The sequence below is a fragment of the Onychostruthus taczanowskii genome, unplaced genomic scaffold (genome assembly GCF_017590055.1).
Source record: "Onychostruthus taczanowskii isolate IOZ18803 unplaced genomic scaffold, ASM1759005v1 scaffold38, whole genome shotgun sequence".
NCBI classification, from domain to species: Eukaryota; Metazoa; Chordata; class Aves; order Passeriformes; family Passeridae; genus Onychostruthus; species Onychostruthus taczanowskii.
In genome coordinates this window covers 4,932,836-4,945,487 of record NW_024501237.1, presented here as the reverse complement: position 1 = coordinate 4,945,487, position 12,652 = coordinate 4,932,836, and the positions used below count along the sequence as shown (strand labels likewise).

The window sequence follows — 12,652 nt, the reverse complement described above, 5'->3', positions numbered from 1 at the left end:
TTAGTTTGTTTTTTATTTTCAGTTTTAATCATCTGCTACCAATAAATTCCACTGCCCTTGTGGTAACTTCTCACATTAACATTGATATATTATGGGTGATTTAAAACAGACAATAAAAATATTGCACTTAGTAATTAAAGCAATTCATGTATTCAGCTAGACACTGCCAGAAAGTGTTGTGGTTTCCTAATTGTTAGGAGCCTTGAGCAATATACCTGTTATAAATTCTTAATTGAACTTTGTATTATGGCTGGTGTGATTTGAAATATTCATATCTGTTTTGTTTTGTTTGATTGTTTTCACTCCAGCTCTTCATTGAGAAGTGTATCAACTGGATCTTCAAGACCTTCCAAAGTGTGTTTGGTGTGTGGAGATGAAGCATCTGGATGTCATTATGGGGTGGTTACATGTGGCAGCTGTAAAGTTTTCTTCAAGAGAGCAGTAGAAGGTAAGAAAACACAAGCCAAAAAATATCAACACCAAAGACAAAAATCTATTCTTTGGGTTTTTTTTTAAAGAAATATATATATGCATATATAAATTTTCCCATGTGTTTTCTGCTGTTGGTAAAATTCTGTGTTGTTAACATGAAAAAAAAATGTTGAGTGATCTTTACAGGCTTTGTAAGCAACTTCTTCAAGTGGATAAAATGTTTTTAATATCTGATAATAAGAGTTCATGGCATGCGAAGTGCATAAATACCGTGTAGGTTTTTGGAAGTCTTTGCTGACGAATAAATGTTCTTACAACCACAGATGAAGTAGGAGATAAATCAGTAAGTAGCTATCTTCATGAAAAAAAAACTAGAAGGTTTTTAGGGAATAGGTTCTTAATATGGTGTCCAGCTTGTGCACTGAGTGAGGCAGTGTGAGGTGTGATTAATTTCTTCTGTGATCATTAAATCTACTTCTGATGGCAATAAGGATTTAGCTCTCTGTTAAATAGACCTGGAGGGCTTGTGCGTCACTGAAGTCAAGACTTCGTGTAATGTCTATCAATCTATTTATCTATCTATCATCAAAAGTGTCAATCTAATTGAAATTAACTTCCCAAAGTTATAAGGACATGGAAAAGGTTTCCCCTTGCTGAAAACATCTTCTCTTACAGTTGTGCAGTAGCTGACCTTGATGTCCTCATTCCTCAACTTCTTCTTGAGAATTTAGTTGCTTGATATAGCACGTGAACTGGAAAACCTTCCTTTTTTTGGCTGAGTGATTTCCTCCTGTACTTCCACACCACATCATGGATGGCTCTTGAGGCATCCACATCTGAGCTGACCCCTGAATCACAAGAAGATATTTTTTGGTTGGGTGGTGGTGATGGTGAAGTTTTCCATATGTCTGCACATAGTGTGTGAAGTGACAGCACCTTCTTCCTAACTCCTTTCCTGCCTCCCAGGAAAGCTTCCTCTCCAGTCTTGAATCACTGTAATTTCAAGCTACTATTTGTCCACGTTTATGTCTCTTTTGCTGACCATTCCATAGCATGATGGATCTTCCCATCCAGATTTACAGGAGTTTATGAAAAATTACTAAGGAATCCCTTTAGGAGTTAACAGAGCAGCCAGACTCTGTTTTCAAGCCTCAGAAGCCAGAATTGTTAGGAAAGGATTACTCTCTGATCAGGCATAGAAAGACATTTTTTAAATGTAATTAAAACTGATGAGTAATTACTGAAAGTTTGCAAGTTAAGCAAAAAAAAAAATTAAAAATCAAAGAGAAAGCTACCCTGCCATCCCTAAAAATTTGATGTGTTTTAAATTAGTTTAAAATACATTTTTAAGAGTCTTTATAGTAACGTACATGTACCTACCAGGTGTATGTAAACACTGTTTAGACTTCTTGGTATGCACATGACTGGGCTCTTGATGCTACCAGTAGCATTGTTGCTAGGCAGACACTGAAATTTTGTCTTGGCTTGCACTTTTTTTTATATATTGTAGAGTGTTGGCCCCAAAAGGGCATAGCAAAAACATCACACACATACTGGCTTCAAACATCCTGGCACAATCTATATACGTAAAAGTTTCTATAGGTAGCTTTGTAACAAGAGGTTTCTTGTAGAGCCATTGTAAATTTTTCAGTTGGGAACAGGACCAATAAAACCCTTCCTGAGGTTTCCTATTTGAAATCATTGAAACAATTAAATATTTGTAGCACAGGGACGCACCCATTTCTTTCATGTTCCTCTAAACATTCCTCAGTTGATGATGTCCCTTCTTTTTGCAAAGACTTTTACTGGTCTCCTCCAACTCAGCCTCTCTATCAGTCTATGAAGTGGGGAGACAAATTGGGTCAACAAGCATGGAAACAGAGAAAAGAGGGATTTGGAGAGGGAGAACTTTGCACACTACCTAGCTTTTTAGGTCTCAGCTGGAATTGCTAACACTGAACAGCCACTGACTGCCAATTTCTTTGGGCTCCTCTGAAATCCTACAAACCCAGCGAGATTATAACAGAAAATAGCAACTGTATGGGAATTTAAACCCAAGAAACTAAGAAGAATAAAGGGACTAAAGTTTGCATTTCAAAATATAAACTTGGTAATTGTATTCCCAGTTAATTTTATCTTGGAACTTTGAGGAAATGTCTAATGGATTTAGGAGAAGGAGAGCTGTAGACCAGAAAAAGTATTAAAATGGGTCTATTGGTAAAATTTCAAAAGTAATTTCAGATGGCATTAAATCCAAGGCTGTAAACTATCCAAGTACTAGTTTTAGTATCAAGCAGGCACAGGCCTTTTGATGACTGACTGATGAACAGGAGACTGATATGAAGAAACGTGATTTTGTCATTAATGTAAATTTGATCTGCCTTGCAAACATTAAAAATCTTTGGACTGTAAAAGTGTTGGTAAATGGTGTCACTGCAAAACTTAAAGTATATATATTTAGAATACATTTTTACATAGGTTAATTTTATTCTATGGTTTTTTTCCTCAATTACAAATATGGCCAATCCTAAAGTCATTTGAACTTGAATTTATGATCAAAATGGAGTCATATGCTGAAAATATGCTGTACTGTGAGGGAACCTAAAGCACCTGGCCAGGCTTGTCTTCTCTTTTTCCACTGAAGCAGCTTTCTCTAAGGAGAGTAACAGGCTTGAAGTCAGAAATCACAGCTGTTCTTGCCTATGCTTTGCATTTTTAGTCTTCATTTGTTCAAGTTCCAGACAAGTATGAGGTAATCTCTCCTAAATCAAAATTTATATTGTATTGTAAGCTGCTAATCTTTTATTCTTCCTTTGGCTTGGAAGCAAGAAGAAAGGAAGGCATTTTTTTCACCTCCATATGGTGCTAAAGACTACAGCAAAAATGACCATTGTCTTTAAGTTATTTTGCATATTTGCTTGGAGATTTTTAGCTACTTAAAATAGGAGCATTAAAAAATTATACTGGATCAGTTATAGGGAAGCTTGTCCTTTTTTTAAAATACAAAGATGGAATAATTCAGTAAAGATCAGATTCTGCTCTTGATTTCTGTTCTAAAAGGTTAACCTTAAAGCTAGTTTTTCAATCTTAAGTTAAAAAAATAGATTATGCTTCATCTCTGAAGTAAAAACACAGGCACAACAATGGAAGTTTCTAGGGTTGTGGGGTTTTTTCCTCACCTAAAATTGTGTCAGTTTTGAGTGCAGGGATAATTTGGCTAAAGGAAACTTTTCAGTCTGATTTGATACCTCCTGGATGTTGCAAACTTGCTGTTCCCCTAAGTGAGCAGAACAAAGAAATCCTACCTGTTTTTTCAGAAACTGGTGCTTTTCCTATGCACTGTAAGTTGAAGAACTTCCCAAGGCTTTACAGGCCTGAGTAGAAGATAAACAAAAGCCTCTCTCGTGTGTGTCTCCCTTGTTTTTTGGTTTTGTTTTCATTTCTGTTGGAGTGGAAAACTTAATCAAGGTATGAGAAATGCTAACATACCCAACTCTTGAATAATTTTCCTAGTTAGCATAACTTTTTATAGAATGCTACTGATGAACAGGGAAGTTCACTGTATTGATCATTTTAAAAAGCAATACTTTTTATGCTGTATGAAACTGAAATTGACATATAACAGACGTTTTGCACACCATTTTGCAGTGTGTGCAGCCATGAATTTTGTAGGTCTGTATTACTATAATTAATTATACATACAGTTCTTCACTCTCCACTCTTCTGTTCATTCACTGTAATGGAGTCAGTGTTTTTCCATAACAGGCTGCAATTTTCCTTTTATCCACTTTCCAAAGGTCCGTGGCCTCTCTAAATTTGACATCACTCAGTATAGATGTCCATATGTTTTCATAGAAATTTTTATGTGGGATTTGAAGTTGACTCTGTTCCTGACCTGTTGCAAGAATCTGTTTTACAACCTATCAAACAGAAATATTAGGTGAAGAGCAAGCAGATGGGTGATCTGCTGAGGGCAAGTGAGCTGGTCAAATTCATGCAGCAGCTGCTACTCTTACTTGATATGCTATGGTTAATAGGTGCAAAATAAAATTTAAATAATTAAGTCATTATAGGTTTGAAGCTGCCACCAGCCTTCCATGCTTTCATGGATATATGAGAAGGACTTTTCCTGGGTTTAGCTCTGGCAGGCAGTATTGCTCTGTGAAATGGCTCCTTCTCCAGGCTGGCATTAGTTACTAAGGGCTCGGAGTTGAGGAGACTGGTAGGAGGAAGGTGCTAAAAAATTTGCAATGGGACCCCAAAAAGGAGTAAAAAAAACCCCAAGCAGCAAGAGTTGAGACATAAGAAAAAAAAGGAAAGAATAAAGAATCTAACATATATTGCAAGTGAATATTTTAAAGTCGGGGAGAGGTGAAACGTGAGGGAAATTTTTCCTTGTGGCTCTTCAGAATACGTGGCCTGCATGGAAAACAGCGTTCTGTAAAAAATGCTGGATGCATTCAGGTGAATGTGAAGTGGAGCACCAGGGGACCAGGCATAATGTGGTAGCATTTCAGATGGGAGGGGGGAGATTTGGGAACCACCAAGGTGACGGAGTGCCTTGCTTTGAAAACAAGCACAGAATGAGTGGGTTTAACAGCTGCAGTGTCACAAAGAACATAAGTTGGTTAATAGCTGTGAAAATGATAGAAAAAATATTTTATATCAAGGAAGCTGAAAATCTGCATTCATTCCTTTCCCAAAGTGTTAATAATTTCTTCCCTCCCCCAAGACTTCCCAACGTTTGCAGTTTTTTTGAGGGTAACTTATTTACTGTGTGAGCTGGTGTTGCTGTGGAGAGGGATGGATGAGTATGAGAATTTAAATACAGGCAGCTGTCTAGCCTTGAAAAACGCACACGCAGGGCTGCATGCAACTATTCTTCTCCTGCACTCTGCCATTTGTCTTTTGTTCTTTGTTTTATGAATATTAATTTCTAGCCTGCTTCACCTGTAAAATGATATGTTCAGTAGGTGATAGCCAGCCTGTACAAGCACAGATACCCAGTAAATGGAGCATGGATGCAGTGGTAAGGTTGGTTTATCTTTGGCAGAAGCCTTCCATTGCCGCAAATTCAAGCACCATATAGTCTTTTACATGCTTACTTTCTACATCCTGTTAAGAGCAGGGGATTTTTGGCATTTATATGATGTGACAGGGAACTCAGTTGCAGTAATTTGTTGTTGTTTTCTTTTTTAACACATCACAGGGTAGCATCCCAGCAGGTCAGAGTCTTCTGAGAAGGGGGGGTGGCCCTGTCAGTGCATGCTGATTTAAAGTAGCCACAAATACTTGGCTAACAAATGTTCCAATGCTACAGCCATTAGTTCAGTGTTTTCTTGAATATGTCAACTGCCTTTTCCTTAAAAAGGAATGGATCTCTCTTCCTATAGGAAAGATAGACAGGGTGCTTCCTGGGAAATTCATCTTCTAGGTAGTAGTCCCAAGTTGGCTGAGCCACTTGCATAGTGTAGTTGCACAAAATGGATGTACAAAATTCAAATGCACCAAGTATTTCAAGCCATCAGGGAAGTATTCACGCTGTCATGGTATAAGTGATGCTGGGAATGTTTATGTGGAGTGTTGAGTATACTTCTGGTCACCAGCATGTTACAGACAGCTTGATTCAGAGTCAGGTAAACACATGAGGAGAGCTTTTGAAATGATCTAGGAAATAAAAATTTATCTTTTGTCAGGTGACTGAATGCTTTCAGCTTTTTTTAGCTTACCCAAAAAGAATCTGAGTTAGGACATGATTGCTGTCTATAAATATTTCAGTTGAGGAATAGACAACCGAGAGGGAGGAGAATTTATTTTGAACTAAGAGCTGTACTGAAATAAGAGTAAATGGGTAAAAATCCCATTAGTTAGTTTGCTATTTTGAGAATGCTGTAAACCACCAAAAAAGAGATACTTTTGTGGGGGCACATTCCTGAAAAAAGTAAGAAGGATTTAAGTGCCTACTTTGAAATTGCTCTTAAGAGAAGTAGCCAATGTTATAATTTAGTTCTCTGTGGAAGTAAAGGATAAGCCAAAGAGGTCTCTTGCTTAATGCTGTATCCTGGTGAGGCTGGAGACTTCAACTGACTCTGAAAATGGCGGAAGTGTGAGTAATAGAGAGGGTGGACTAGCTAATACGTTTTTAGAATATTCCATTTCTAATGATGGTGAATGACTAGATCTTCACAGGAGTACAGAACTTCAGTTTTTAGAAATGGATGTAAAGTACTTAGATCTTGCATAAGTCAGAATTGCTTTGTATTTGTGCTAGGCGATTAATGTTTGTCTCCTGCTGTGACTTTTCTCATTTTGAGTTAAAAAAAAAAGCTCAGGGGAGTGAAGTCCTTTTGAAAGAACTCCATCCTACCCAGAGAAGGCTCTGTGGGTACCCCCCCAGTCCCCATCAGGTTTTTCTGATTTTTTTTTTGTTTTGTAATGCCTGAGACAATACAACTAAAGGGATAAATAAAGTATGAGTGGACATTTAAATTGGAATTTGCAGTTGGACAGAAATATATCTACAAGATCTGTATCTAACGGCATAAAACATATAAAATACCATAAAACATCCTTAATCAGATGCTTTAGCTCCTTACAGCAATGGTAGTGCTTCTTAAAGCATATTACTTTATAAAATGCTGTTATCTGCCTGTCTCGGTAGCCTGTAGAAGCAATGTTATAATTTTTCACTTTTAGGACCAAATAGCACTTCCCTTCTACAACCTTTAAGTTCCTGAAACTTTTTCAAACCTGAAAAGGCTCTTGAAGTCTCAGGATAAGTAGTTAAAAGCCAAAAGGGGATAATCCTGCAAGGGGCCTTCAGCACTCCAGTGTTACAGATAAGGAATTTTGCAGTGTTGTGGCTGAAAGTAATTCTTAATAGATAAAACTGAGAAATAAATATATAAGGCTAGAAACAAAGCATCTTTTTTGTGCCTCCTCATCCCATTTTAAATAAGGGGATGGGAAAACAGTCTTCAGACAAAAAAAAAAAGAATAAAAAAGTGAGAGAAAATGTACATACAGATCTGTCTGTTGTAGACAGAGGGAACAAGGCATCTGCTAGCATCTTGGATATAAATAGAGTGGGAAAGGTAATGGCAAATCTCCCATTGCCTTATATGAAGCCAGGATTTAATCCGTTTTTTGGAGCACAGTTTTAGGTTGTTACAGTTTGGGAGTGTCTCTGTTAGATTTGAAGTCTAGACTTCTAAAGAGGCAGTTTTGTCAGGTTTTTTGGAAACAATAATGGCCGATGGTCAGCATTGAAGCCCATAGGTCCTTATTGTTTAAAGAGAAAATTTTGTTAGACCAAAAATAGATTACCTGTTTATAACCTACAGAATTATTTGATGCCTTTTCTTGCTGTTGAGTTGCCAATTCCAGGGCCCTAAAACAGGGAGCATGAGTTAGTCAGTCCGTTCCCACCTATTTCAAGAGTGATGGTGATGTTTGGCTTCTGTATGTACCTTGTCTATGCTAAGAGCAAGTAGAAACAAGCAGTTTGGAGTTACTGCTCCTCGGTGGTTTCTTGTGTTAGGTGCAGTGGTGGGTTTCAGGGCCTTTGAGCTACTTGGTTTTAAGTTTGCTATTTTAAAATATGTCGGATGGGGGGGAAAAAAATCAAATTTCCAAAATTGTCGCTAAGTATGAAAGTAATGAACATTAGTGGCCTGTGTCTTTGTTCATCTGCACTGCATGTAATGATTCCTAATTCAGCCATAATAACACAGTCCCATACAGTTTTTTTCTATTACACCTCTGCCTTGTTCATTGAAGAGATTGGATGGTGTTCAATTAATGAGCAGCTATTCAATGTCTTATATTCTTTTCATTGCCCCATGTATGGTCCTGTGCCTTCTTTGCTGATTACTATTCATCTCTTGCTCAGAATACATAATTACTAATTTCTTACAAAGCTTTTTTTTGTGGTGCCTTCACTAATATCTAAGTGCTTCACAAGCATTGTTTAATCTATGAGATGAGTGGTTATTACCCCTCTTTTACAGCTGAGGAGATAAGGCACAGATTAAGCTCAGACATACCCACTGATTTGGGATTCATGATTTATGATATTTGGGACCTCAGGATCTAAGTACTTGGCATTTTATAGCTCTTAGTATGTCCAAAGTGCAGTTTCCATGGATTTTACTTACAGCTATGGTCACTTAAACCACTGCAAATCAGACTCTGGATCAAAAGTTGGCTATTCAGGAGACAGGGAGGAAAGGTAGTATTTTTTTCTTCCTTATTATTATAAAGTAAGCCCATGGCAAAGGAGATGCCAGTTCTTCAGGGCACCTGCCTCATGCATTGACGTTTTCTCTTCTCCCTTTCCCTCTTTCTTCTTTAAATCTCTGTAATCCTTTGTGTACTTTGTTCTCAGTAGCATATGAATGTGGCCTTCAAGGACAAGAGTCCTTTTGACTTCAGTCCTGATTAGTCCTAGATCACCATCCACATTGTCCCCAGGATAAGCTAGAGGTCTGGCAAGGCAGGGCCAAGTATGTAGAAGTAAGACATAACGTAGTAAGAGGCATGGAGAGTTAGATCAGAATTCAGGTTTTGAGGTGTTGGGAAGTCTAAGATTTCTCACCTGTTCAGCAGCAGCAGTCAGAGCAAGGTTCCTAGGATGCAGTCATGTGTAGGAAACATGGATAATGGTGGTGCTTGTTTGGAGCTCAGTAGATGCCTAAACCATGTGACTGGAGTGAATTTGGGAAGGCTGTAATGCAGCTTCTGTAGTACATGCTGATCCTTCCATTAGTGGGAACTCCTCAGGGCAACTTGTTTGACCATCCCCTCCATTTAAAAAAAAATGTATTCTTGCTCTTCTTAAAGACAGACTGGAAGGATGCAGGTGTCACTTCTTACTAAGAGATTTTTTTTTCCTGATTTATTAAATCATAACTTTTTAAAAGCTCCATGTACAGATTTTCTTCAATAGTAATGCCAGAGGACCAGTAATAAGGGCAAAAAGTTGTAATGGAATTATTGCTTTAGGCAGTAGGTTTTTCTGTTTAATGAAGCTACTCGGTACCTCTCGCCTGGAAAAGAATGTCTGAAGAAATTCAAAAGGGCTACATAAATGCCTCAAAATAAACGTAGAAAGGTTATGGTTTAGAAATTTATTCTAGAGATTCAGAACGTAGGCTGACAAGTCACAGGGTGAGAAAAATGCCAAAATGGGAATAGTTTCTGCAATAGAAAGACAGAGACATTATTTTAAAACACAATGTGATGTCCGTATTACAGAAAAAGTGCATAATGGTGATTTTGAAGAAAATTGCTTCTTTCGGACTGTTCTTGCAAGATGCCAACAAAAGGCATTCCCATTTGCATGTTACTGAATATTCTGGTAAATATTTTGAATATTTTTTTATTATTGTAATTTAACATTTTGCACTTTTTCCAGAAAAGTTGTCATTACTTTCAGCATTAAGGCATTTGTAGCAGATTTTTACATCTCATTTCATTTGCCTTTAATTCTTGATTCTTGCAGAAAACCATACCCAGAACAGTGACATTTTCCCTACTCATTTGCCATTCACGGTGTATTTGCATTCATTTTGGGCTACCAGGCAGAAGAACTAGAGCATATTTCCCTCATTTGTACCCTGCCTGTTTATTTTACTTCCTCTAGAAATCAGTTTGTGCTGCTCTCCAGGACAGAGGAGGGCTGGACCTGAAGTTTGGAACTCGCTGTTGCAAAACCTGCATAAAACTGATGTGATCCTGTGTGGTGGAAGGGACAGATGGCAAACAATTCCCACACTGTCACAGCAGCCAGGCTGGTTCCAGAGCAGGGTGAGGGGTGGTGTTAAAAAAGGTAACATCACTTTCCCAGGGACGACTGAACGATGCCATGTGTGGGAGCAGGGCTGGAAAACCAAGCTGGAAGGGTTTTGAACAGGAACAATACAAACTGTGGTTTGAAGGTTTACAAACCTTTTGCATGCTCTGCACAAGTTCTCTGATAAGCTGCTTCTTGATTAGGCTGGAACAGCTTTTTTAATTTAAAGCTAATGCCTGTGGGGAAGAAGTGCAATAGTTCTGTACTTTCAAGTCTTGAGCATTTATGCAAGTTTCTTATAAGCATTTTAGGAATCCAACTATATCATTCCATTTCTGAAAGGACATTTTTTGTCTTGGGTGTTTAGCTGTAGATGAGTATTATTATATGTATTTCACAGACTCATGCTCTAATTTTTTTTCTAAGAATAATTATATATTTGGAGCTAAGCATTCAATTATTTATTCATCCATTTTACCACGTGGACTTAGCAAATGGACTTGTGTTAGCCTATACACCATATCATGCATGCAAATTCCACTCTTAACAATACTGCTTGAAATTATGTAAGCGATAGGTGCTAATTTTCTCTGATACAACAGAATGATAATGATGGACTATTGGGAAAAAATAATAAGAAGTACTTCTTAGCTTGTGTGCACTGGCATACTAAACTATTCATAAAATTAAAAAAGGAGAATGAAAAGACACTAACCTACTTAAAAAATGATGCCTTCTACTTGCAGTCTTTTTAGTGATAAAAGGAAGAGGGTAGCACCATATTCCTGAGACTATCAGGTTGTGCAGTATTTTGGGTGAAGGTGGTTGTTAGTGGCTTTGTATGCAAGGTGTAAACAGCCAGACAGTTGAAAATTCTAGATGTTCAAGTGGTTTATAGAGCCCTAAGAACTACGAGTAGTATTTCATATTCCATACTTCTGTACTGTCATCGTGCAGGTAACTCTGTGCTGAATGTAGGGCAGCAGGCAATCTGTCAAGTAGATTATATTTTAATACAGCAACATTGCATATGGCTTTATAAAATAAATTATGGTGCTGGAAAATAGTGCAAGAACTTGGACACAGTGGTTTACACTGAGCTTCATCTTTTCTTGCTTCCCTTCTGTTTCATGAAGGAATCCACTTCTGTGTAAGAAATTTAGAAAGAATACCTAGCGATTATTCCATGTAAATTATTCATTTCTAAGTAGGAATAGGAAATATAGCAAGGATGAGCTCTTTCACTGACTGTTTAATAATAAAAGATCCTTCATGGAAAGCTTATGAAAAAATGAAGGACATAAAAGCATAAGCAAAACATATGTATTAGTACATGCTAAAAGCTCTGTGATGAGACAAAACAGGGTTGAGCAGCAGAGGGGTTTTGAACAGCATTTGGGTAAATTTGCTTACTTGAGCATCCCTTTTTCCATTGATTTAGAAAGTGTTCCAGAAATAGAAAACTGAAGGACAGTATCATCTTTCTGGAATTCATTTCAGCCCTTCCTATTGCCATTCTCACACTCTGTATTTTCTATTACCATTCCACAAAGAAAGTGAAAAGGTCCTTGTTACTGTCACCATTCTTTGTGTCCTTGAAGCCTTCAATAACAAACTCACAATGCAGGAACACCTGTTTCCCACAAGGAATAAGGAGGGAAATGCTGTGTGTGCTTCTACAGCCCAAGGTGCCCACTCAGATTCCACAGGGAAAGGTGGATCTGAGGTATTGCCAGATACTGCAAGTGGGACTAATACAAAATCCATATGCAAGTGTGTTATGGGGATTATGCAATCCTTAATCCTAAAATCAGTATGCCTGGGAATTTCTTGGAGGCTTCACTTTGAATGAAAGTTGTCAACTGAAAAAAATGAGGGAAATCCTTAGAATTAAATTTTTTCCATCCAGTTGTGAGACAAATGTAAGATTTCAGCTGGAATCAGAAACAAAGGTTTAGGGAAAGAGGGGAGAAGGGCCTCTGGCATCCAGCGAGGGGCACAGAGCAGGGCACAGCAAAAACAGTTCTCCTGTTCCAGACATAGAGGTCACGCCTTACAGTGGCACTTGCCAATACTAATAAAAGAAGATTAAATTTAAAGTGAGAGGAAGATACTTGTTCAGAAAAAAGCCGCTGTGCTCAGGCCCGTCATGTCTTTGTCGCACACTGTGCTGGCATGTGCATGTTTAGCTCATGCTAAACATTGTGTCCTTCTGCTGGGCTTTTACCATTTGCTCTCTGTGCTTCTTTAGCTCTCTGGGTCTCATGGGAGAAGGGTTTACAAACAGCAGGCTTGGGAATGTGAGGAATATGTGTGACAACCCAGGCCTCAGGGACATAGGGGCCACATGGCTGAGCCTGTGAAGGGACAGAATAACAGATCTGTTTAGAAGGGAGGGCAGTCAGGAAGAATTTTGGGGACAGGGGT

General features: G+C 38.1%; 1 protein-coding gene across 5 annotated transcripts in view; it reads left to right on the top strand.

Annotated features, from left to right (window-relative positions):
• NR3C2 (nuclear receptor subfamily 3 group C member 2) overlaps positions 1 to 12,652 on the top strand; it is a 190,781-nt gene that overhangs the window by 110,566 nt on the left and 67,563 nt on the right. For all 5 annotated transcript variants that reach the window (XM_041412013.1, XM_041412011.1, XM_041412012.1 and 2 more), the window contains one exon: positions 309 to 448. In XM_041412013.1, the coding sequence (XP_041267947.1) occupies positions 309 to 448 (140 nt within the window). The remainder of the gene's footprint in view (positions 1 to 308; positions 449 to 12,652) is intronic.